Source organism: Alnus glutinosa, chromosome 9, assembly GCF_958979055.1.
Source record: "Alnus glutinosa chromosome 9, dhAlnGlut1.1, whole genome shotgun sequence".
Taxonomy (NCBI): domain Eukaryota; kingdom Viridiplantae; phylum Streptophyta; class Magnoliopsida; order Fagales; family Betulaceae; genus Alnus; species Alnus glutinosa.
This window is the reverse complement of record NC_084894.1, coordinates 6976808-7003544: the sequence shown is the minus strand read 5'-3', so window position 1 is coordinate 7003544 and position 26737 is coordinate 6976808. Positions and strand designations below refer to the sequence as shown.

At 35.7% G+C, this 26737-nt stretch overlaps 2 protein-coding genes and 1 long non-coding RNA gene across 3 annotated transcripts; 1 reads left to right on the top strand and 2 right to left on the bottom strand.

Moving 5' to 3' along the window:
- The first annotated feature begins 1738 nt into the window (after positions 1-1738).
- LOC133878074 (uncharacterized) lies at positions 1739-4581 on the top strand. The gene is made up of 2 exons (XR_009901840.1): positions 1739-2112; positions 3592-4581. It is a non-coding gene; the product is annotated as an uncharacterized LOC133878074 (long non-coding RNA).
- Positions 4582-10432: 5851 nt separating this feature from the next.
- On the bottom strand, positions 10433-14985 carry LOC133876999 (protein ADP-ribosyltransferase PARP3). The gene is made up of 16 exons (XM_062315231.1): positions 14684-14985; positions 14327-14522; positions 14122-14235; positions 13882-14009; positions 13588-13762; positions 13297-13430; positions 12954-13191; positions 12557-12684; positions 12383-12459; positions 12139-12299; positions 11843-12052; positions 11638-11740; positions 11457-11539; positions 10955-11098; positions 10661-10843; positions 10433-10501 (listed from the first exon to the last, which is right to left on the bottom strand). The coding sequence occupies exons 1-16, from the start codon at positions 14983-14985 to the stop codon at positions 10433-10435; spliced, it is 2445 nt and encodes an 814-aa protein (XP_062171215.1).
- A 5881-nt stretch (positions 14986-20866) lies between these two features.
- LOC133878541 (zinc finger protein WIP3) lies at positions 20867-24006 on the bottom strand. The gene is made up of 2 exons (XM_062317101.1): positions 23364-24006; positions 20867-21696 (listed from the first exon to the last, which is right to left on the bottom strand). The coding sequence occupies exons 1-2, from the start codon at positions 23883-23885 to the stop codon at positions 21262-21264; spliced, it is 957 nt and encodes a 318-aa protein (XP_062173085.1). The 5' UTR covers positions 23886-24006; the 3' UTR covers positions 20867-21261.
- Between the last annotated feature and the right edge of the window lie 2731 nt (positions 24007-26737).

The window sequence follows — 26737 nt, the reverse complement described above, 5'->3', positions numbered from 1 at the left end:
AGACCCATCTGGACCTTCAAGAGTGCCTCCAAGTCCATCATCCAGTTAGCTGTGATGATGAGGCTGCTGCACCCAAGGCTGCACGTCGGATTCCCAGAGCTACACCTATGGCAGAGGATGTTTGATTCCCTCGTGTTTATTTGTTGTCTTTTTATTGTTTTATTATTCTGAGACAATTTGTTGCTTATTATAAATGTTGAACTTATATTAATCTATTTCTCGGGTCCTTCTGAGACCGTTAGGGGGAGTAATTTTTATTCAGATGGTTGTTTTATTACTCTGTTTACCCTTTGTGACAAAAAGGGGGAGTAATTTTTATTTTTGGACCGGGAATGTATTTTCAAACCGGTCAAGTGATTTTTGTCCCAGAATGGCCAAAGGGGGAGTTTGTTAGTATTTTGGCTTTATTCTGTGTTTGGACAAAATCACTTATGTGTAAATGATGCGGCAAACAGGGATTCCTCTTTTCAAAGTGAAGTAAGAAGAATTTCAAAGTTCCCTGTCAGCCGTCCGGATGATGTGTCATCCCGTCCGGACACCCATATGTCTACTGTTCCATATGTCCGGATGACGTGTCACTCCGTTCGGACATCAGACAGACAAGCATCACCTGTCCAGACGACGTGCTTCTTCCGTCCGGACACCTACATCGTATCGAGAAGCTTCTGTGCAAACTTGCTCCGTCCTGACGTTTCAGCAGCACGTCCGAACGCCTATCAGTTCTCGAACGGATCACTGATTCTTTCCAAAGTTTCAAGAAAAGGAAGATCAATCAACCGTCCGGATGATGTAGTATCCCGTCCGGACGAGTATCTCCGTACGGTAAGAATCGCAGTTCAAAATGAACCGTCCGGACATGTGACAGCTGTGGTCCGGACACTGGTGTATCGTATATGGTAACTGTCGATTCGATTTCAACCGTCCGGACGTATCCCCCTCATGGTCCGGACGCACGCGCATCAAATATGGAAATTGCGTGTTGAAGTTTAGCCGTCCGGACACTCCTGCCCCATGGTCCGGACGCGCGAAGCCTGTTATGGAAATTACTTGCAGCGGACGTGCGTCCGTCCGGACGATCGAGCCATCCCGTCCGGATGATGTTCTTATACAGGAAAGATTTCTCCGCGAAAATTTCGGAAAATCCTGTCGCACAGTTGTCCGTCCGGACAGCCATGATCAACCGTCCGGACGGCTCCCAGGCAAATTTTTCCTGACGCCCATTCTGAACCCCAGCCTATAAATAGGGGTGCTTGGGCACTTAGAGCTGCAAGAATTCGATGTAAATTCCATTAGAGCTTAGAGACGTGATATCTCCTCTAAAGCCGTTTTTTTCAAGTGTGTTGTGCTGTAAACCGTAGTCTATCTTAGAGGTCGGCTCTAAGGTAATGAGTTCCATTGAAGACCCCTTCAGGTAGGTGAACCTGGTTGGGAAGCGTTCGTGTTGGGTTACACGTCAGAGATCAAGGTACGACCACTGCATCGGTACATGTGAGTGCTACTGTCTTGTATCTAGCTTTGTCTTCTGAATAGTGGAATTCCTGTATAACACCCCAGAAAATTTAGCATTTTCTTTTATGAAAACTCAAAGAAATTTTTATGATATTAATATTATTGAAAGGGATTAAGAAGATGCTTGATGATATTATATATTTGTTAAAAATATATATATATATATATATATATATATATATATATATATATATATATATATATGTGTGTGTGTGTGTGTGTGTGTGTGTGTGTGTGTGTGTGTGTCTCCAAGACAAAACATGTTTTCTTTCTTTCTTTTCCACATTTCATCCTCCTCCCTCCCTTGTCCCCACACGTAGCAGACATGCATAAGTCTCTCAAGAAAATTCAGCCACGGGTCCTTCTGCTTGTCTTGCACAATTGGCCAACACCCATCTCCTTCTTCTTATATAAATCAAACCAAGCCCCTCTCCTCTTCACTTCCTCAAGCAAAACAAAGAGAGAAACCGAGAGAAAGAATAAGAAAGAGAGGAGAGCGAGAGAGAGAGACCCAGTCGAGAGGAGCACCGAGAGAGGGAGAGATTCACCGGGAGAGAAAGGAGGAGAAAAAGGGACTGATTTAAACGTGTGGGTTCCTTCAAGGTAAGTTTTCTTCTTCTCTAGCTTTAGGTCTTGATTTTATAGTTTGATTGAATTAATTGTTGTGGAAATTTCTGGAATTGAGAAGGTTTTGGTAGGATTTTCTATAGAATCCTTATGTAGATAGAATGGGTTTCGGGTAATGGGAAACAAAAATCTGGGTTGGTTTGGAGATGAAATCGGTTGGGTGTTGTTGATTAATTGAGAAAAATTTTTGCTTTATGAAGAAGTTTTGGTAGAAAATAAAAAGGAAGACAATCAGGGGTTTATAATTTTTGGAATTGTTTTGAAGAAAATCTATGGGTAGGCTTTCGGGTATGAAATTTCTTGAGAATTTAATTTCTGGGTTTGTTTATCTTTGATAGTTTAATGGTTTTGGAGAAATAGATATGTATTAATGGTGAGAAAAGTGGGTTTTTTGGTCTTGAATCTAGGTTGTGAAAATTATTCTAGAGTATTTCTATAGGTAAACCCATTGGATATTTTTGGATGATGTGTAGGAGAATTATGTCAACTATTCTATGTTTTAGTGATGAAAATTGATATATGGTTTGTCCTGGATTTTGTTGAAATATTAAAGCTCCATTTTAAATCTGTCATAGGTATCTAAGATTGGTAGAATCTCTTTTGGGTTGATTTCTGTGGTTTTTCCAAATTGACACTGTGTGGGTATTGATTTCTGTGGATTCTATGTTGGTTGATCTCACGAGGAAATTTATGGGTTGTTTTGATGACAAAATGAATGTTGTTTTATATTTTTTTTTGTAATAACGGAATGTATAGACAAATTTAAGAAAAAGCAAAACTAAAACATGACTTAGTATGAGAGGGTATTTTATTCTGGTTGTCAATAAGTTCCTGACCTTATTAAAAAAAAGAGATTATGGGCCATGTCAAGGTTGATATGTATAGCTACTGATTTGCTTTTAAATTAGCCAATATATGCTGCATTTCTTGGTCCCTACTAATTTATTGTGCCTACTTCAAAATTTGTACCTTAAGGTGTTAATTTAATCTTCTACAGAGTATGTTAATTGAGCCTCTTAATGATGACAAAAAGATGTACAAATTTTAAGCCCCATTGGAAATTTGTCACTAAAGCCGTGTAGTTATTCTAGTCTAATAAACTAAAGATCATTGAGGAGGAATCTCAAATACAAATAGAAAATTTGAGAATTATTAGACGTAGATGTAGAATTTATCTCCCTATGCTATTTAATGAACATCATTGGGCTGAACCCATTTTTTAATATCATTAGCTTGCTTCTTTGTGCCAAAAATGGTTACATGCCCGGATGACTACTACATTACCATTATGCACCTAATGTGGTAGCAAGAACTGATAAACTAGGAGCAATGAATGACATTTCTTTTAGGTTTCATATGCCTAAGTTTCCATTATGTTTTTCTTACAAGTTTTATGTGTGCCAAGTTGGATTATCCTATTGAGTATCCTCTAAATATTTTTATGATCTACTCTAGGTAGATGTAACAAAGAATCCACTCAAGATCGCCAGGTAAGGGAACACAACTTTAAATCTCGGCGAAATTTTAAATAAAACCTTTTTAAAAGAAAAACGTCGGGAATTTTCAAAAGATTCTTTTACTTAAATATTATTTGTTCTATTATCTCAAGTATGAAATAATGAATATGCTACCTGTGAATCACATGGATGAATGAAGCTGATGATTATATGTTACGTGTGCACCATATGAACGAAGAGGATGATGTAATTATGATTTTCAAATATGAATATGATACATGTGCACCATGAAAATGAGGATGATGATGACTCTCAAAATCTATATGTGTTACATGTGCACTATATGAACAAGATGATGAAATTATGTTGAATATTTGTTTTATGTGCATCACACAAAGTTTTGTCCCACGGTACCATAATGCTGTGATCCGGATCTTATGATGATGATGATGATGGGTAGTAGGGCAACCACACCAAAAGTGTGGGGCTATCGGCCGGGGGGTTCTCACCTAGGGAGCTTCCTAACCCGGCAGCTCTCCTCTGTGACGACAGGATGAGCCTATGGGTCCTTCGGGATCGGTCCTTTGGACGAGCCCAACGTGCACCGCTCATGGTTAAAATGCGGAAGTGGGCCAGTGATAAACGAAACTTACACATTATGAATGATGATTACATATGCACATTTCTTATTGATGCAGATATTTTTATATGTGAATTCTAAAATACCAAACTGTGATTTTTATACACCCATATGTTCTGTTGTGTTACTTACTGAGTTTTCAAACTCACCCCTTACCACTACAACCTTTTCAGGATACATTAAGCCGGAGTCACTTTTTGGTAATAGCATAGACCTCGCTAAGGGTAATAGAACGTTGGGGGACTGATGTAATCTTTATATTGTATAGTATGTTTCCCTTTTGGAATTGATAGCTTTGTAAAGAGCAACTCTTATGTACATATAAATAAAATAGATGGTTAAGATCTATATTTATTAGAGGTGTGCTTTATGTAAATGTATTTTTTTTTAGGCTCAAGTTCGCGTTTTCCCTTATATCCCAATACGGGGGCGTGACATCCTGGGTTTGGCTGCCCTGGAGTGGTTTTTCTCTTAACTGAGTTTCCACTTCGTCAACAAAAATCTTTGTGTTATTTACTTTCCGCTGTGCTTTAATTTTTATTGACACTTGTTGCACATACTTTACTTTTAGAAGTCATTTCAATTTTTAACATTCGTATAAGAGAAAAAGAGTAGCATAAACTTTTAGTTAGGACACAACCTTTTGTTTGTTTGTTTTTTTGTAATTTTCTTAATTTTTTAGAGGAGGGATATAATTGTATTTTCATATCATTTTATTTCATTTAATTGAAAAATGAAAGAAAGTATCAAATTTAAAATGATCATAAACTTATACCGTAAATTTGTAAAATTGAAAAATTGAAGACCAAGGCTATGTTCTTTTCAGCGTAAAATATTTTCTAAAAAATGTTTTCATATTTTTTAATATTTGGTGCGATTGAAAAATAATAGTAAATCTGTAAATATTTTTGATTTGACCGAAAAAGCTTTTTTAGTTTCGAAAAAATGATTTCAATTTTTAAATTTCACAAATCATTTTCCGTGTAATACCCAGTCCCAAATTAGGAAGATGAGTAGCTAGGAATTCAAGAAACTAGAATTAATCAAGTTAAGCATCAATATATAAATTGTAGCAAAGCAAATTGAAAGACTTAAAGAGATATGATTAGGGCTTCAATCGAGCTCTAACTAAAGTATTAGTTACAACAAATATAAACTAAAACTATATACATACAAAAAATAAATAAAGGAAGAAAGAAAATAAAAACTAAAAAGAACCTCCTTCTTGATGTAGCCTTTGATTCTTCTTCAAAGCTTGTGTGTCTTTTTCTTCAAAGGCTAGAGGCCTATTTATAGGGATTAGAGAAGCTCTAGATACTCTAGGAATCCTATTACAATTATAAATAGGACTTATAGTCCAAATAAAATAATTACAAGTCTTTTCCTTTTCTGAAATTTCTATCCAAGTAGGAAAAAAATTCCAAAATCCGTACAGATTTGCGTTCTTTTATTGCGGAGCGATTTTGGCATGGTAAACATCCAAATTAGGAAAAACCTATTTCTAACATATTTGTTGAATTTATTATTATCTTTCCAACACCATAAATTTTGTTGCTATCTGATACTTGATTTGAAAGTTATGATTACATTACTGAGCCATGCTCATTCTGGATTCTTTCCAAAAATAACGAATTTTTGCCAATTTCTCTTTCCTTAAATTCAAAATTGATTGGAATTGAATCTATCCAAAAGTGAGTTTGCTGACTTCATTATAATCTTGGATTTTGATCGGTTTTTCTTCCAAAACCTGTAAAATATAAGAAAACACAAAAACAACACAAAACATCAAACTATAACAAAACTAAGAGCTTAACATATGTAAATTAAGGGGACTTGAATGTGTAACATTCAGCACTTATCAGTGGTTTATAAAGATAGTCATTAGTACTAAGTCCCATATTGCTTAGTTATTAGGTGAAACTGAGTTTTATAAAGAGTTTTAGGAAAACTCCAAATTGACTAGTCATTTTGAGGTGATAGCGCAGATGTAGCTAGCGATTTTTCCTCGGTCGTAACAAATAGCATTTGAGCCACCTAGTAATGCTAGACCATGTGGTACTGAAGTGCTGCATGACCTGACCTTGACGAGGACATCAGGAGTTTAAGAGGTGGAGTTTCTAACACCCCAGTCCATATTGAGAAGATGAGTAGTCCACACAGAATGAGTGATTTATAAAGATAGTCATGAATGCTAAGTCCCACATTGTCTTGTTATTAGGTGAAACTGAGCTTTAAAATGAATCTTATAGAAACTCCAAATTGACTAGTCATTTTGGGGTGATAGCGCTGATGTGGCTAGCGCTTTTTCCTAGATCGTTACATTTCGAGTTTGAGTTTATCCTCCTCAAACCGCTGGACCACCCCCAAGCTAGCATCGGGCCACTGTCGAACCACTACTGAGCCACCATCGAGCCAACCCGTATTCACCATCAAGCCACCCCGAACCACCACTAAGACACCTCCAAACCACCACCGAGCCACCCCTGGAATACCATCAGACCACAACTGAGCGACCCTCGGACTACGACTGAGCCACCCCAAATTACCATCGAGCCACCATTGGACCACCGCCGACCCACTTCCGGACTACCACTGAGCTAACTTGAACAACCACCGAGTCATCATGGACTATTGCCGAGCCACCCCTGCACCACCATTGAGTCATCCTTAGACCACCATCGAGCCACCTCGAACCACCACCAAGCTACCCCTAGACCACCATTGATCCACCGACGTACCACCCCCGGGTAATGCCAAACCACCACTGAGCTACCCCCAGACTACCACCAAGCCACTCCGAACCACCATCAGGCTAGCGCGAAACCATCACCGGACCACTCGACAGGCCTCTGTCAGACCACTACTGAAACTCAAATTAATTATTTTCTATTAATATTTTCATGTTGTGAATAAAAATTAATTTTTATAGGTTAATATGATTGAATGAAAATATAAAAATATTTATTATTTTCTATACGCGTCAAACGCCGGAAAATATTTTCAACGGAAAACATTTACCCTGAAAAAAAGGGAGCCTAAAGGTCAAAATTGGGTAAAGCACAAGAAGTTATATCATATTTTCCCACTCTTTAACAATCTCCAGTTTTATAGTCTCTTTTCTAAAAGAAGCAAAGAGAACCTATTGGATAACTGTTATGATAATAAAGTACAAGGGATTAGTATGTCGTAGTATCTACTTTTGTTGTGAAATCAGTGTTGCATTAGGAGTACTTAGTTAATATCTATTCCTATATTTTATTATATGTCAGTGTTGCAGTCAGATTACATATGGTAGTCATGTATTTGATTACATATAATAGTCATGTAGCACTACGATGCATTTATTTGTGTGTAAGGGGGTGAAACTCTAAGTCGTATAAGAGTTATCTCATAGCTCAGCCTAAGTTATCTCCAAATAGGTGTCATTGAGGAGTTCTACTCAAAGTTTAAGTCTTGTATTCCTTTTATTTAAATTGTCATTGAATGAATAAGAAAATGAAAATTAATCTCAAGCCTTGTTTTTGAAAATGTCTAGGTTTTATTTGAATCTAAAAGGTCTAGGTTCTCTCATAATCTAAAGTCTAGATTTCCTTAGAACCTAATAGTTTATCAAAATAGATCTTTTCTTGTCAAAAGACGTGTTACAAGATCTGTTACGTATTCACGTAATAATTTGATGTCAGAGCCAAGTTCTTGCTCCATGGCTGACCCACGTGTTGATCTACTAAAATAACAAATTGCAAGCATTAAAACGATGTTGGAATGGTTGATGAAACAAACGGCAGAAAACAGAAAAGTGTTGGCCAAATTATCCAAAGGTGCGAAGAATTCGGGGGAAAGCTCGACGTCCCAAACTCGTGACAAGTAGTCTCACAGGTCCTTCAACTCAACAATGCCAAAATTAGCCAAACTGGATTTTCCATGGTACAACAAAGTAGATGATCCCACAAGCTGGATTTGTAGGATGGAACAATTCTTTGAATTTCAAAGAACGGAGGAAGAGGAAAAACTACTCCTTGCTGCCTATCACCTCAAAGGAGAGGCGTAGATATGGTATAATCATTTAAAGAAAGTGAGGAATTCCTAACTTGGGACTCCTTGAAAACAGTCATCCACATCCGTTTTGGTCCAACAGTGTTTGAAGATCACTTCAGAGATCTTACGAAGTTGCAACAAACCGAATCAGTTAGGGAGTACCAACTCCAATTTGAGCAAGTTCTTAGCCGAGTAGGGAAGTTATTCGTCCCACATCAACTAGGGCGTTTTGTGAGTGGGCTAAATGTGAGCCTTAGAACAGAGGTACAAGAGGTGAGACCTGCGACTATAACAGAAGCAATTGGGCTAGCACGATTGTATGAAGCTTGCCATCAAGGGACTCGAAATATTTTTGGGATGAATATCAAAGAACCTGAACCACCACCTCTACTGTCTTCTTCACTGACTTGTTCATAAGAACCTGTACCTATGGTGAAACGCTTAAGTCTAGCGGAGTTGCAGGAGAGATGAGACCGTTGCCAATGTTTTAATTGGGATGAACAGTTCATACTTGGTCATCGATCGTTGCAAGAAGCTATTCTTTCTTGAGGGTATATATCCTAAGGAGGAGGAGCCTAATGGAAATAACTATGGTCATCAAGGAGGCACAGGAGCCCCTTTGAATTTTGAATAAAATTTTTATATTTTGCCCTTGAGGACAAGAGTGATTTTTAGGGGGGGAAGGAATGTTATGATAATAAAATGCCAGAGATTAACATGTTGTAGTATCTACTTTTGTTGTGAAGTCAGTATTTTGCATTAGGAGTACTTAGTTGGTATCTATTCCTATATTTTATTATATGTTAATGTTGCAGTCGGATTGCATATAATAGTCATGTAGTTGATTACATATTGTAGTCTTGTAGTTTGCTTTATTTTTATTATTAGTGTTAGTATGATATTATGATTAAATGTTAGAGTTAGTGGGTTGTAGCACTACGATGCATTTATTTGTATGTAAGGGGTGAAACTCTAAGTCGTATAGGAGTTATCTCCTATCCAACTGTGAGTTATCTCCAAGTAAGTGTCATTAAGGAGTTTTATTCAAAGTCTAAATCTTGTATTCATTCTATTTAAACTATGTCATTGAATGAATAAGAAAGCGAAAATTAATCTCAAGTCTTGTGTTTAAAAATGTTTAAATTCCTTCAAAATCTAAGGCTTAAGTTTCGTTAAAACCTATTTAATTGCTTCTGTAAGCACCTTGTGCAACCCATTGAGAGGACTGAGTCACTTACTTTTCCCATTTCCTAATATTTGTTTATATTTTCACACTATTATATTTCTTTTTGAGATTGTTGCCTTTTTATTTATTTATTTTTTATTTTATTTTATCTTATAAGATCATTTACTCACTTGTTTTTTTTTTTGAAGTGAAAAAGACTTCTAAAAATCTTCCATTGTAACCCTTTTCTTAATAAATGAGGAAAAAAGAAAAGAAAAGATGCATGTTATATATATATATATATGTATGAAAAAAAATATATTATATATGATATTTCTTACACGGGATGATTAATGAGGCCTCGCTACTTGAACCTGCTACTGATCAAGCTGTTAAGAATGAGATATGATCCATTGCCATCATAAGGTATAATTTCTGACAATTTTTGTCTATGTGGTAACTTTTACTTTTATTTTTTTATTTTTTTATTTTTTTTTAAAAAAAAATCCTAAAGTTAGTTAAAGGAGCACCTTGCCACATGAGCAAGATGTTCAAGAGTTGCATCTTGATATGACAAAATATCATATCTTGTTGAGTATATATAGCATAATTTCTTGCTACAAAAATCACCTTTTGTAACAATTAACTACAAACTAATCTAATGAAGTAATTAACATGTGAGAAACATTTTTTTTAATAACATTTAATTAATTTTTACGTGCTTTAAAAAGTCATTTTATTAGACTCATTAATTTGTAAAACTAATAGTTTATAGTTAATTTATGTCCAATTTTTCAGATACAGAAGAACACCAGAACGAAAATATATCTTAATTATGAAGGGTTGGGGATGACAATATAACACAAAAGGCCATCGACATCCCCTAACTAGGACCGTACGCAGACCTAACCAAACCATCTTCCCACCTTTCCCATGCAAAAAGTTGGCAGCAGGTGACAAAAAGAACTATACACAACCCTTCTTTGCTCTTACACTCCTTTACTCCTCGGTGTCCACGACCCTACCCTTCTCTTCATACTTCACCCCAACCAAGAACCTTATGCTCACCTGCACAACACAGCCCAACAAGTTCAAATTTGGTCTCTTGCTTGTTAAGAAAAGAGTTTAAACAGCAGAAATGAATGATTAATTAAGCCTACCATATCCTACCAGACTAAATGGATTTCGTTTTCAATCAAGCGAAAGTGGTTTAGTTGCTTATAATACCTGTTTAGGATCATAAACAGCATACTCATTGTATTCAAGAGGGCTATCTTTGTGCTCTGAGGGGAGCAACCGACCGCAAGGAACTTTGATACCATCTTTCCAAACAAAGTGTTCTGATTCATCAGTCTTCCTTTTACCCACTCCCTTCACCCCAAGCTTCTTTTCTTCCAAGGACTTCGTATCCTGCATGTATGCCTCATTGAGTTGCAACAAAGATGATGAAGGCCTTGAAGCTTATAAATTAAACTACATCACAACAGTACTTAATGCACGATTTTAACCAAGTTTACAAACCTCAGGTGGGCTGTTGAGCTCAGTAATTTGATCTCCTAGAGAAGCAATGGCGAGGATCAAGAACCCTTCTGGCCTGTCCACTGCAGTAAACCCATATCTCGCAGCTTCAGCTGCAGCATCAGAACAGACTATTGCCCTGCCAAACTGTTTAGAAAAACCATAACGTTTACAAGATTTGGAACTACATTAACTGAGACGGCATGCAGCTGAATTGTTAAGAGTCCCACATTGCCAAGGTATGCTTGGATTGTGGGCTTTATAAGCATTGAACAAACCTCTTCCCTTGAGGTGCCTTTTGGGAATGAGCAAGGCTCAAGTGACTTCAATAAAAATCAAGTAGCAATTGCATTTTAATTGAAATGCTCTAATATATAACTGTTAGAATATAAATTAAACGCTTATCTAAAAGCTTAAATTTTCATTTGGGATAAGTAATGATTTAACAAGATTTGATGTTCTATATGAGCTTAAACTTTTGGAATAAATTGTGATTTAACAATACCATATAACCCGGAACTGGGAGTTGGCATATAGATGGTAAGAAGCCTTTATGCAAGTGCCTCAATAGATTTGAGTTACGTGTACCTGCAAGGAAATAGGCATAAAACTGGGAATAATTATCCCCCAAAGCCTACAGGAGAAGACATTCTGGAATGAAACAAGAATGATCATGAGCTTCTTACCACACCACAAAAGGACTTTGTTTGGCAAATTCTTTATCTCATCATAAGAAGGGAGCGCATTTGATTCCACAGAAAATATGTTATCAACTGTCACACCATATTCCTAATAGCATAGAGGTTCAGAATTTCAAACAACAGATCATAATCTATGGATAATTAGTTGTAATAATAAGAGAATTCAATCAAATTTGCATATACAACTCACAGTATCTCCAACTTTGACAGGTTCATAAGTTCTCTCCAGATAGTTTAGGATCATCTTGTAGTCATCAGACTGTTTATCCAGTGGGGAAATCGAGCATCCCAGTTTCTCATATCCATCAGACAATGGGTCATCAATGCTGGAGCCACTCATGTCTCCTATAAGGTGTGAAGCCACAGTTATGTCTCGAACAGTCTCTAGTACAGCTGCAGCCTAAAGATTAGGTAGCCAAGTGTAAATTAAATATGTGCAAGGATCTTAACGCAAACAAGATGTAAGAAATGATATGTCTCCCTTACATGATCTGCAATTTCTTGGAACTCCCTGAAAATGAAAGGCCTTGTGGAGTGCATCAGAGTAAACCATCTTTGGCTATAATCTGACCAAACAGCCTCGGCCTTCTGCCCTGTCTCTTTCATTGATCTCACCCTTTCAATGAACTCTAGGACAATCTCCTCACCTGATCATATATATTACTTGTCATTCGTTTTGTAAAGTGTAGAGGAAAGAATGAGAGAAGAGAATGAGAGTTTTTTTTTTTACATCTTTTCAAGTGAAAAGTAGTGACCATCCCTATTGGTAGATCAGGGGAATCATGTCCCATCTCCATCAAAGCGTACCTAAGTTGGAATTAGAAAATTTTCAAACTCTCTATATCCACCGAAAATTTTAAAATAAAGATAATAGATAATGGGCAGTCGGCAGATTATGTTATACTTGTATATCTCTTGACTGCACAAGACCTTCATGAAATTGCCAACCAAAGGCTCAAGTTTGCAGTGTGCAACTGCAACTCCCAACTGCCGAAGACCAAGACCTCCATGTCTCACTTCGACTCCATCATCCTATCCAAGTGTCAAAGTGTTAAGAATATAAATGAAATGATTAAATTTATCATTTACTATTAAATTAAGCTATATTAGAGCAAAGTTTATCATTCATATCTCTAATTTCAATTAAATATTTCACGTACTACCTTAAATTCATTCATTCCTGTTTTAAAATAAGAGGTGATTTAGCACAAAGAAACTTGTCAACCGTTGGAAATAGAGGGCAAACTTTCACAGTGTTAGCATAGGGTCCAAACTAACAATAAGGGAAGAAGCAAGTGTACCAGGTCTATAGGATAGAACTTCAGTGGCTTCTTCTGAAACTTCTTCTCTCTTTCCCAGGGCTCAAATTCATTGCCAGTTATTTCCTCAAAGAGCCTCAAAAACTCTTCCACAGCATTGTCATTTTTTTCCCACTCTTCGAGCCTCTCCTCTGCATTTGGATCATCACCCACTCTGCCTTTCTTATAGTACAGCTGCAAGCCGCTCTCCGGTACTGTGATCAGCTGCATGACACAATAGCTGCATGCATGCACCAACCAAGTAAAACAAAATATTCAGTGCAAAAGGTCATGAAAAATGGCCAATTCAAAGCACAGCATAATATGGGGTTTAATTCAACGTTACTCATTCAGTCCTCGCCCCACGTCGCAAAGAGAGAAGGCACAGTTATACAGAATCCCATCTCTTTCGTAGATCTTTCCGCCTTGCTCTTGCAGTTTAGTATCCTTGTGCACTCCTCTCTTGCCAAAGAGCTTTAACTGTATCCACAGAGTTAATTATTAGTGTTGGAATATATTAGGGACTTCGATTTTAGAGATTTTGTTTCTACTTTTACTATTATCTTTTTTTTTTTTTTGCCAATTAGCACAAAAGTAGCTGAGAATAATAACGAAACACATAGATATATATACATACTTCTGCTGAGAGTGATTCGAGTGCCTCGTCACTAGGATCTCGTTTATCCCATGGAATTCCTTTCCCATCTACAGAAAGATCGCTAAGAATATCATAAGCTTCAAGGGGCTGGGCTTCTTTTTTCTGAATGCTATCTACTAACCAAGCTTCGCTTACTACACGAATGCCTCTCTCCCTGCAAAATATTGCAATCGCAACTGATATTTGTTGTCTAAATTCAAACCGAATTGGCCATTTCTTTTGTTTTTATGAGGATCATGCTATCGTATTGGGGTGTAATATCTCTACACTCACATTGCTTCCACAAGTTTAGATGAGCCACCGCGCTCTCTCTCCGCCGGAGAGGCGACCAGACAAGTTGCACCAATGACAGAGTTGGCAACTTTCCCTCCATGTTTTTCAATTTCTTTTCTCCAATAATCCTGCAATATTCACAATCAGCAATATATATATACGTATTCCATATTAGTACTCAAGAAACAAAGACATGTCAATATTACTAGCTGTCGTACGTAGAAGTACTGTTGAACATACATGTGTCCGAGAAAGACGGCCCATTAGAGAAATCACCATTCCAGTAAAAGGTTTATCCGTCGTCCCTAAATTCCTTCGAGGCCGGCGACTTGGATCCTGATACTTCTTTATCAACTATACGACAGAAAATGGTAAATTCATTTATTTAACTAATACTATTCGAATATATATAAGGGAAAAATGAGATTTGGGAAAGAACAAGTACGTGTGAAACAGGGGAGTTGAGAACAGAATCTGGTAATTTCGTTGGTTCTTGTTTCCTTGGTGGGTCCTTTGTGCTGAAGGTGCAAGAAGACCACTCACTGCAAAACCCTCTGCAAGAGTAGCGTGTGCCGGTGTACTCCAAATTGCCGTTGCAAACTGGGCATTTCTCCAATGGCCCATAAAACAGCAGATCTTGACTGTCCACAATTAGATTTAATGTGAGTTGTGGACAAGGAAAAAAAAACGAAAGAAAGAAAAAAAGATGAGTACGCCATGAACAAGAAGAGTTGCTAAAACAATCATAAATATTGCCAAGAAATTTTCATGTGACTATGTCTCTAGCATTTTGAAAACTAACCATTTAGAGATTATGGCACCATCAGGACCGGAGGTATCTTGGCCATTAGCTTCCAGTATTTCCCGCATTTGTTGGATGGAGAGGTGGTCTCTAATGGCTTTACAGAATTCTTCAAACTCTGCAGCTACGTCGGCTGCAGATTTCCCGTTTGGCTGGCCGTCGTCGTTTTGATCAGTCTTGGACTTTTTTGGAGATTGCTCTGCGTCCTGTTCGTTGCTCTCTGCCTTTTGCTTCCTTGTCATGATCACCTTTTCTTCCTCCCCAGATGTACGACCATGAGATCTTCTCTCATTTACCTTCATTATTCAGAACAGTGAAGAAAACAAAATCTAAGCAGAAAAGCAAAGGTTTTAGTACTTCGTGATGCGACATAGTTGTGGAACAGAAGCAGAGGGGCTCTTTTTTATATACAGTGCCAGAGACAATGCCCCAAAGCGACACGACATGGTTTCACTGCAACGCCTGAGGCTCCTCTGTCGTTCCCATGAATCACCATGTGTTCTCAGGCATCGGGTGTAGGACACGTGTCCAAATGGGTAGTTTTCAGCAGCCTAAGCCATTGACAGGTGGTATTCTAACATGCATTGATGAAAAGTTTTAAGGCTTTGTATATCGTTCATGAAGAGAAATACTTTTTCTTCACTCGGCAGCTTCTTCTTAGGGCATTCTTCACGGCTTCCCTTTCTTTTCCCTTCATTTTCCCTAAATGTAGGGAATAAAACTACTTTTTACTTCAAAACACCCCACAGCAGCGTCCCTTTATTTTTTCCTATATCATTAAAATATTATTTTGTTACTTTTACTTTAATTAAAAGTAAGAAAAGAAAGAGATAAAGTAAGAGAGAGATTATATTTTTAGAATAAACAATTGAATGGGAGGTGAACAGTGCTTCCCAATGCATTGGGAAGCACTGTTCACTTCCTAGGGAACAGATAATTGTAGGGAAGCTCCTGTGGGATGATTTTTTTGACTTTCTTAAAATTTTTCCTAAAATTTAGGGAACAGATCCTTTGTAGGGAAGCTGCTAGTAATGCTCTTAGAGCTTGAGAAGGAGATAAATAATTGGGTATGATTACGTGGAGATGATCAAAAACCGATGCTTGGAGATGTCACACTGATCAACTATATATGAATGGCCCAGATGTAGTTTGAGGTGTATTGACTTTAAAGGTCATGGGTCCGCTACTGCTTATCTTTTTTTTATGAGATGTGTTATTCTTACATCACATTATCTTACATCAATCTTAAACCAAGACATATTGAATGTGGGACCCATGCATGTTGATCATGGGACTCACATGTATCATACACCCTATGTGTCTTGGTGTAGGATTAATATAAAATAATATGATATAGAAAAATCATTTCTCATCTTTTATGTAAAATGTAACGTACCTTTGCTTTTGACCTTTTATTGTTTCATATTATCTTCTATCACGTTTATAATTACACTTAAATTTCACTATACATTTCAAAAACTCTTAATTTTATGTATTAATTTTTTATATTTTTTCAATTTCTCCTATACATTAGAATTTTTTGTTAATAACTAACAAAGTGGTATCAAAATTCTCAAAATACTCCTTATTATTTAGGAAAAAAGAAACAAAAATACAAAGATAGATTTAGGCGTCGGTCAGGATTTAACGAAATTTGCAAAAATACTCACACCTGAATCTTTAAAATTTTAGAAAATTTCACAGGATTTAATTGTAAAATCCTATTGGATAGTCGAATTTTTTTTTTTAAAAAAATGAAAAATAAATACACTAAATTAAGAGTCGTTGAAATTTAAGAGACTAATTGCAAAAGCGATAACAATTTAAGGGGTTAAGTAAAATTTTCCTTAATTTTTTATTTATTTCTATATAAATGGCATCATTTTGTTCTACGTATTAATCTTAATTAATTTCAATGAAATCAGCAAAGAAGGAAGTTATATGACAGAATGCTTTCATTGTCTTCTTTAATTTTCACTAGAAAGGATATTGTTTTGGGATTTAGGAGACACGTGCAAAGGGATATACATGGCTCTTTTTTTTTTTTTTTTTTTTGCTCGGATATATCCCAAGCTATTTCTTTTTTTCTTTTTCCCAGTAATTAAGTTGCTAAAAGGGCTAACACAGTTGATTGAAGTCCAGCAACAAATTAAAAGCAGTAAACCCATGATGTGGAAATTTGGCGCTAAGGCCGACAGCCATACAGAAGTTGGGCCTTTTGCTCTAGCTTGGGCCAAGAGTGGGAATCCGAATGTGGCGGCTCACAAATTCTTTGTGTCATTAACATTAGTTTTTTTTTTTTTTTTTATGAGGGCAAATGTCTCAATCTTAACAAAGTCAATGTCTTTGCTTTTTTCTATGGCAATGACTTTAGGTCTCATGATTTTCCTCATATATGGTAGATTCACGAACTTTCTCACCTCACCTAGATTGAAACTTGAGTCCACAATGTCGCTCAATTTGGCACAAAACTCATAAAAAGTCTCATCATCTTTCATTCTGATTTCTTCAAATTTAGAAGTCAATAATTAAAATTTAGAATTCTTAACGGTTGTTGTCCCCTCATTTGTAACTTCTAAAATTTTCCATGCATACCTCATTGGTAGTTTGACACATCATTTGAATTCTACAGGTAAAATATTGCTAAGAATATTGCATTCAACCCCTTGTTGTTCCAATTGCAAGCATTTAAGTTGTCTTTAGACCACAAGTCTATATATATTGGTAGTACTGAGTCTAGTCTAATCCTTCTCAATAAAGACCCATAATCCTGCATTTGGGGGGTGAAGTCAGACATTGTAATCGAACCATGACAACTGGGGTCAGGGATCACACTAAGAAAGTTAATACTAACGGAGTGAACTTTTCTCTGATACAAATTGAAATTCATCCAACGATTCCAAACAAAGTACACCTAGATTTAGAGGAGGGTGAATAGGTCTTTTACAATAATTAATTCCAACCAACAAAAATATAGCAACCACACACAATATAAACAAAATTAAATAAAGTGCTTAAAAGATTAAGCAAAACAATTTTAGTTACAAAGTGGAAACCTTTTGAAGAGTTCTTCAAAACTAAAATCAATTCGAGGCAGCCAAACCAAAAAAACTGATCTACCATAGAATATTAAAATTACAATTATTTTATTTACAAAACCTTTATAGTAAAAACTTGACTTAAACTCTACAAACAACCTTTTTGTCTTCTACTACAGTAGTTCAAGAACCCATGCCAATCTTCTATTCAATCTCCTTGATCTATAACTTAGAACTCCGGTGGCTTGAAGGTTTAAGAATTTCTATGGCTTAAAAAAACTCTAACAAATATAAAGAATTGAAAGCGGAGGATGTAAGGGTTCTCTCCTAGCTAAAAATAAATTGGCCTCAGGGTCTTTAATAATTGTGTGAGGATGCTTATATAGGTCATGCGAAAAAGTAAGGTTTAGGTGAAAGTCAGTTTCTAAAAAGCACAAATAGAGGCAACAAAGTTCGAACGGGTTAGTAGCACGTTCGAACAAGTGCTAGTGTTTCAAAGTTTCCTCGATGGTGGCATTCAAACGTTGTATGACCGTACGTAGTTGCGACGGAACATCTCGGATCTACCTCAATGATGATAGCGCTCGAACCTTCTTCGAACGGGCTTGAGACAGAGCATCTATGTAACTCTTCAAAAAAAATCCATTTGGACATATTTCGAACATTTTTGCGACTGAGGCTCTTAGATAGTTTTGTAATCCACTTTACTTCTTGGTCCTTAATTGAACTTGGTGCGACCGGCCTTCTTATGAACTTAAAATTTTGAAATATGGAGACCTCCGTTCAAACCTTTTACGATCGAGACTGCGACCGAAACTCTCGGATTTCAATTTTTTTTTTTATGACACTTGAAGATCACGTTCGAACGGCTATTGACCGGCACAAATGACACCTTATGTTCTTTAACTTCAAGCATCAAATTAAGTCCCAAGTACTTAACGAATAAACCTATATAAACTTGCAACCATTTTAGTTTTGACACTACATTAGCGAACATAAAACCTAACAATTTTCAACAATAGGGCAATGTCTTAGCTAGAGCACTAACTTTAAAGTTTTGACCACCTTAGGACTTATTGTTGGAAGCCATAGAGACAAGTCTTGCGCTGTTAATATAACAAACTAACATATTGGAAGGGAAAGAGAGATCGAGTAGATCGAAGAACGTACAGTACCTTCCTCTTCCTTAATTAAATTCTTTGTATCTACATTAAAAAAAATAATAATAAAAATAATAATAATGAAACAATCTTATTGGACTAATGAGATCATAGAGGCTCTCTTCAAAACATTACATATTTATGATCCAAAATCCTAATAATTAATTAACCCTTGAAAATAAATAAGAAAAACGTAAATAAAAAAGCTAAACCAAACCCTACCCGCCCCTTGAATTTTTGGCTGTGCATGCGCACCTTCAAAGGAATTAATGCAACTCTCTATTTGACCCACGTACGTACGTTCGAGTGGTTCTCCAAATGCACCTAAAACCAAACTCCCTAATTAATCCACTCCGTTTGGAAGTCTCTCATTCGAGTGCTTAATTATTCAAACACCATGAGTCCCGTTCAAACGGATTTCGAACGTAACGTACGTTGACGTTGTTCCTTTCCCAAGCCCTGTTTCATTCAAACTGCTCTATACATATATTCTTTTTCTCCGTGTGCTTGGGGCCGGTAGGTAGGTTTAATTTTTCATTTTCTTTTGTGTTTTTTTTTTTTTTTTCTTGCCCGGCCAATCTTTGGAAATTGCAAAAATATACCTCGGATCTGAATAGATCGAGATGAACATGTTGTAAAACTGGGAAAGAAATTAAAGTGAGGGCCCTCACAGCCCTTTACCAACCACCTTAATTAATTCTTTGCTAAGCAAACGATCTAGCTGGGCTAGCTCAAAGAAGTGACAAATTAAAACAGTACTAGTGAACCCAAAAACCGACTGTTTGAATATGAATGCAGCTAAAGCGTGCAGTTGTATGGTCTTTTCCTCTAAATTTTTTCTCTTCTCTCCCGGCCGACAAAGCATAGTGGAGGTCCCTCATCCTCAAAAATCAAACGCAATTTCACTAATTTTTTCCTACACCTTTTAGTTGGTCAAGCCCACCTCAAAAGAAACCAAATTTCAATCTCTCTCTCCCTTTCTCTCTGTCTCTTGTTTTGTTTATCAAGGATCAAGATACCCTTTGTATCTTGGTTGAGAAAAAAGTATTGTGCAAATATGTATTTCATGCATACAATTTCAACCCTTTATCGTACGCCTTTTATTTTATTTTATTTTTTCTTTTCTGCTCTTTTTCCTGTGATTTCATTGATCTTTTGGGCGTAATATCAGAGATGTCCTCAAGGTAAGACTAGAGGAATCCTCCATTCAGCTAGCTAGCCTAATTAGTATGCAATCATGCATTCTCCGGTTGTTATTATAATCTAACTTGATGGATATGTGATTTGGTAATTAGGCATCCAAATTGGACTCTCACCAACTTCCCCACTATATATGTATGCTTTTGAAAGTAAGGACATAAAAAATTGTGTACTAGCTTTCACACGTATCGGTTTGACTTGGTACTGGGAAATTAGCACATCTCTAATTCACATCGATCGATCAACTTTCTTTAATTTTTCAGTATTTTGCTACAGTTGGTAAAGCTAGTGCATGCCCTAGTCAAGTAATTAAGATGCTTTCCCAAACTTTAATTCAACAAAGAAAATACCAAGACTACTAAAAGAAAGTCATCATGTTATAGAGGATTCTGTTTTACATCGATCATTTTTATGTTAAGGGTTTCTCTAATTCACCCGCAGAAGAATATATATAATATGTATTTAGCATTAAAAATTTAGCCTATTTTTTGATCTAGTAATATAACTAGAAGACAGGCAAGAAAAGTAAGATTTAAAACGTTCGTCACTTTTCGGTTGTCTCCTTCATAATCAAACAATATTGCTTGTGTTTGTGCGCACATAATTATTAGTAAATAATTCACAAGTTATTAAGCTAAACTATCATGACATTCAATACTCTTGATAAGCAAAACAAGAGAGAGAGAGAGAGAGAGAGAGAGAGAGAGAGACAGAGAGAGAGAGAGAGAGACAGAGAGAGAGAGAGAGAGAGAGACAGAGAGACAGAGAGAGAGAGAGAGCTGAAATGATAACAACAACACAATCCTTTTCATAAAGATTACAAGTTGGTGATGAAGCGGACAAATTTTCTCCATAGAAGAGGGTAACCCAACTAAGATTGAACACTAATGCCTAGTTTGTGTTTGGTAAGAGAAGAAAATTCATCAACTTCATCACTTGATCAGGTAATCAGCTTATTAACATACCACTACGCAAACTGTCTAAAGATCACATATATATATAATAGTATCTGCCCATCGCCCAGCAAGTGCTCCGTAACAAACCGCTCCCTATTTGCCTCCACGAATTTCTTGAGAATTTTTTGTTACTGAGCACAAGCTTAGATAAGCATGCTATATTTATATATATATATATATGAAAACTAAATAACGTTCAAACAAAGCTGAAAGAGAAGAAAACTTCAGCGAGCGAATTCATCCTCAGAACCCGTGATGCATTCCCTGTCATCTTCAAAACCATCAAGAGAAGGGTGTGGATAATGGCCTTTCCCAAAGGATCTGATGTGATCTTTAAGCGATCTCTTGTGCTTAAAGTCGGATCCACACGTGCAGTACCACAACTTCCCACAGTTCTTTTCATGTGTCCTCCAATCTCCTTTGACCGCGAATGTTTTCCCACATTTCCTACACATGAAAGGCTTTGCCCCGTGCTTCCTTTTGTAGTGAGTTTGGAGTGTTCTGAAGTCTTTCAGCGGCTTTGCTCGCGGATGATTGATGTTGTTCTTGCAGCCTTGCGCACAACAATAGCATGGCAGCCGCAGCATGGCGGCTGGTTGTGTTCCTTTAAGCGAATCTGGTCCTTTTCTATATTCGGATCCGTGCCCCCACATGTGCATCTATATATACACAACAAATTCAACAGAAAATAAAAAATAAAAAAATAAAAAAATAATTCTTTTCATTTTAGAAATGTGATTCATGTCTAGCTAGTTAATCTCAAACTATCAAATTTGAGAAAAGAAATCAATTTCAACATTAAAGGAGGCGTTTCAATTCTAATAAGAAATAAGCTTTGGCGAAGTACGTTATTATTGACACAGTGTTGAGGATAGCAAACATGGGAAAGCTTTGATCAGGAAAGTGGAAGTTACAAAAAGGTTATTGATTATTTTGTCTGGTTTAGTGACTAGACCAGAAGACGTACTATTTCCCGGCACTTTTCTTTTAATCAAAGGTAGAGAATTATTAATCAAAAGGTTGAGAATTGATAATTATTTATAGGATGAGTTATATCCAAAGTTCCTGCTGGAGTAATGATCAACATGCAACTTGGTAGAATTTTCAACTTGTGAAGCTTATATTGCACTTAATATTTAACCATGTCCAGCTTTTATTCAATAATCTAAATATAGTCTTCTTCATAAAAAAACCGAAAGGAAACATTAATTGAAGGTCGACAGGAGGCGAAAAAAGTGGCTTTACACAAAGTTTTCTTTTTAAAAATTGAACATGCATGATAGCAAAATAATAGGGGTAGCTGAAGGAATGGATTGCGGGATTATTCCTAAGAATAAAGGGGTAGCTGAAGGATCATAATGTTTGCTAAATTCAATAACATGCAATTGTTTCATTTATAGTTTCTATCTCTTGATAGACATTAAAAGATGCGAATTGAAGACTTGTATTTGAACAAAGAATCGGCTCCGATCCCCTTTGTTAATATAAATTAAATTGAGGGATATATTTATCTTCTTTGAATAGTATCTATAGGAGCAAGAACTTGAAGCACACCAACAATGACGTCTAACAGAATGCTTAATGGGGAGACTTGGATTATTCAAATATGAATTTTTTTCTTTTTTTCTTTTTTTTATGAAAAATAAAATAAAATTCTTTACCATGAATTACAGCAATGATTCATTCACATGCATAGAACCTGCATTTAACTGGCCTAGGGATTGTTCTTGGCTAGAAACTGGAATTAAAACGACAATTGGATCTAGAGAAAATAGGGTTTCGGCTGATAAAGAGCTTTAATATAAAAATTCCTTTTCTATTGGAATTTGCTTATTAATTTACTCTAAGGAATGCATACTGCTCTAAGGGAAGTCTCTCAAGCACTCTCCTTCCACTACTTAATCTTAGAATTTTTTGGTTCTTTTGTTGAAGGATACATTAATGTGTTAGTTCACAACAGGAGAAGTAAGTAGTGAACTTTCTTTAAAAGAAGTTTCCCATGAATTTCTCCCTTTTTAGCAAAAGTTGAAACATGGAATAAAACGAGAAAACAGTAAAAAGAATTCCTCATGCCATTCTAGAGCTTAACTAATTATGCAGTGACAGATCAAGAGGTGTACATGAAAACATGGATTAATTAATCATCATGAAGAAAAAAAACAGAAGATATTGAGCAATAAAATAAACACCAATACCTATATGTTCATGATCGTGCATAAATAAAATATTTAGGAATTTTTTTCTTAATTATAATTATATCATCAAGTCAAAAAAGAAAGTAATTAAATAAATAAACAAGTGAAGAGATTGATGAGCAGCAACTAACCTGCATGTTATTGTACCTATTGAAGGTCTTGTTGCATATGGAGCAAGCAAACTGCATCGGCCCAACAAGAATCTGCGCCGGAGTTGGTATCCAAAACCTACTCTGTGTGTTAAAAGAACAACCATGGATCTTCACGGGCTCTTCTACCTTGAGCTGAATTTTTGTCTTCTCATCAGCATCAGAAATATCCCCCGTGTTAGGCAAACCAATGCCCAAGGCAACAGTAACTTTCTCAACCCTCTCTTCCTTAATTGCAAAACCCTCCTTTTGGGATCGGAAATCTTCTTCTTTCATCGCCTTAGTCTCAGTAAACCTGCTTAGAAGGGGCAAACATTGAATAGTACTCTCCTGAACAAACTCGTCCGGATTCGCAGAAGCCGAAGAAGAAGAAGAAGACGACGAAGAAGAAGAAGTATAGGGTGGTGGTGGCGGTGATGGTGGCCGTGGCTTGAGCCACTCGATGAAAGTTGGAGCTTGGAAGAACAAGGTGTTTTCATTCACATGGCGGTTCATTAAACTCATCTTCAGAGAGAGCTCCTTGAAGTCTCTCCTCAGATGGTTATATCCAGACTTTATGTGGGAAAGCTAGCACTTATAATATGGTTATCAAAGGTGGTTTGGTTTGTCTTTTTGGAGCTTTTTACTCCTCCCCTTTCTTTCTTTCTTTTCTACCTTTGGCCTTTGTTTGTTGGGGGAAAGAAAGAGAGTAAGAGACTAATGGTGGGGTTGAGGAAAATGACTTGCAGAGATGAGAGTCTCTAATGAAGAGAATCCTAGAATAGTCCCAACAACTATTTATAATAGAGTTATTCTATTTAGTACAATGACTCCTGTAAAATTGCTATACGACTTAATTAAATGATGTGGTAGTAAAAATTAGTCTTTAAATCAACAGTACGTTGTTGTACGAGAATTTACTAAATATCATTATTCATTAATATTAATATTAATTTATATATAATGTATTAAATAAGATTGTGAAATTTGACCCAAATGCACATATTTCTCGTAATATATTGACATGGCCGGAGTAGATGTCCCTAAATAGTGAAAGCAAAAAGGAGGTGTCATTTGGTCAATACCTAAAACGAAAAGAAAATAATATTGAATGGAACCAAAATGAATCATGGACATAGAAAGTCTTAATTAATGCAACTCAAATTCCATAAAATACTATTTTATAGGCAGATCGAGGATATTTGTATGGCTGATCATGAGGTTTGCATGTTAGTTAAATTTCAATATAAGCTGCGGAATATTAATAATCCTCTTTGTCTCGTAATTTTATATATATAACCTTTCAATATTATATATATAAGAAAAAAAAAAAAGATGTTGATTCTAGACATATATATCCAAAATTTAGAATATATACTTTCGACCAAACGTGCAAATCTCTATATAGATTATAGGCTTAAGTCAGCAATGCTCATTCTAAATTATGCAATTTCTTTCATTCCTAGAGTTTTAGCTACGTCATAATATAAAATTAATCTAATTTATTTTGTTCTCTTATATGTTAGTATAGAAATAATAAAACAGAAAAGTAAATGCTCTTAAAGTACGTTATATGGTTATAAAGTCACTTTCTTTAAGAAATTATTTGTCCTCACCAATTCGATCTGATCAATTGGTATGCATTCAATTACAACAAGCACTTCTCTAAGATACAATGAGGCCCAGAATCCTCGAAAGTTTGGTTACTTTTGCACAAAATGAAACTGAACCAGCCACTCAGAGTTTTGATTATATCGATCTCTCTTTTTCTTTTTTCTTTTTTTCTTCTTTTACCTATAAAAATTTTTTATGCCTTTTTGATCTCCTTGCTATAATAGAAACTCTGAGTGGCCGGTTCGGTTTAATTAATATAATTATTTGTTTATGGTTTAAGAATACTTTAAAATAGAAGTTATTTAAAGAGACTTTGGAAGATAAAGAGTCTCACACGAAGAAAAAAAAAAAAACTAATTAAAGTAATTGAAAATGCTCAACTCATGTACACCAAGGTATTGCTTTAAAGCAAGTAATACTTGAGCGCATGCACTTGTGTATACTCTAGTACGGTATGAAATTTCATGACTTATAGTAAACAAACATTGAAACTGCATATCGATCTCTTTTAATTTTAAAACTCATTTAATTTTATGCTGTCCTCTTTTCATTATTTCATTGCTTCATTTTCTTTCAGTTTTCTTCTTCTTCTTCTTCTTTTTTATCTTTATTATTTATGTATTATGTAACTGCAAGTCCATATTAATTTCCCATAATTAATTTCTAAATATGTTTTCTTGCAATGTTTTCCTCATATATATATTGCCAATTTTTTTTTTCAGCTAAAAATACATATATATATCATCTCATGAGAGCGTCAAGGAGTTCTTGGTAACGAAACTTGTGAGTATCCTTTGTTTGCTTCTGAAAAGAGTTAAGAAAATAAAATTTATAATACTATCTCTTGCACTATATAAAATATAAGAAGAAAAAAAAAAACAAGAGAGAGAGAGAGAGAGAGAGAAACTCAAGAAGATGGAGAAACTTTAAAAAAGTACTCATATATATAAAGAACCTAATTTTCACCATATGAAAAACCCTTTTGTCGTCCTTCGCAAGTCTAAATGCTACTTGTATCCATCCGCTCTAGAACTTTCCCAGTATTGATTTAATATATAATTTTATGAACATTATTACTATTGATCATATATCATGTGATAGATATTGAGGAAAAAAAATCTATACTATATAATTCGAAACTAATCTAGATAGCTAGGATTTAAAGGACTAGTCCACAAAATAGAATTTCATATGATTAAACTGAGACCCTACAAAAATCCTGATTAATATGCTATAACTACAAAATTAATTAATAAAAAAGCCTTTCTCATGATTTACCTAATAACTGTAAATAAAAAAAATAAAAAATAAAAAATAAAAAAGTCTTGGACATTGAAAAAAGAGAAATGTTTGCTTTCATTCTCTTTCACATTTTTGGTCCATCTCTGCATAAATAAATGATATTTGTACATCTCTCGTACATCTTTTTTTTAAATTGGATCCTACAAATTCAATAAGTTGATTTAAAAGAACAAAAAAAATTGTACAAAATCTGTATATGTAACGACATGTCTCCTCGGTATAAGAGATATGCAAATGCGACACAAACCGGGTAAAGTTAGAAGCTTAAGCACAAGAAGCGGAGGGCATGCAGTGCCAAGATCAGTACTAACCAAAAGATGGCCCTCAAATGTCCGTGAAGTAAAAGAGTCTAATCTTTGGACAAATATGCATAAAAGGTGACCCCCCACTGCACAAATTATTGAAACTCTTTGGGGGTACTCGGGTGCCTAGCTTAACACATGTAACATCTACCAACACTC

Coding starts and splice junctions, on each gene's coding strand:
- LOC133876999 (XM_062315231.1), bottom strand. CDS start 14,985: ATGAAGGTAAATGAGAGAAGATCTCATGGTCGTACATCTGGGGAGGAA. Junction 14,010..14,121: donor GCCGTCTTTCTCGGACACAT/GTATGTTCAACA, acceptor TGAATATTGCAG/GATTATTGGAGAAAAGAAAT. Junction 10,502..10,660: donor CTGTTTATGATCCTAAACAG/GTATTATAAGCA, acceptor TGTGTTGTGCAG/GTGAGCATAAGGTTCTTGGT.
- LOC133878541 (XM_062317101.1), bottom strand. CDS start 23,885: ATGAGTTTAATGAACCGCCATGTGAATGAAAACACCTTGTTCTTCCAA. Junction 21,697..23,363: donor ATAGGTACAATAACATGCAG/GTTAGTTGCTGC, acceptor GTGTATATATAG/ATGCACATGTGGGGGCACGG.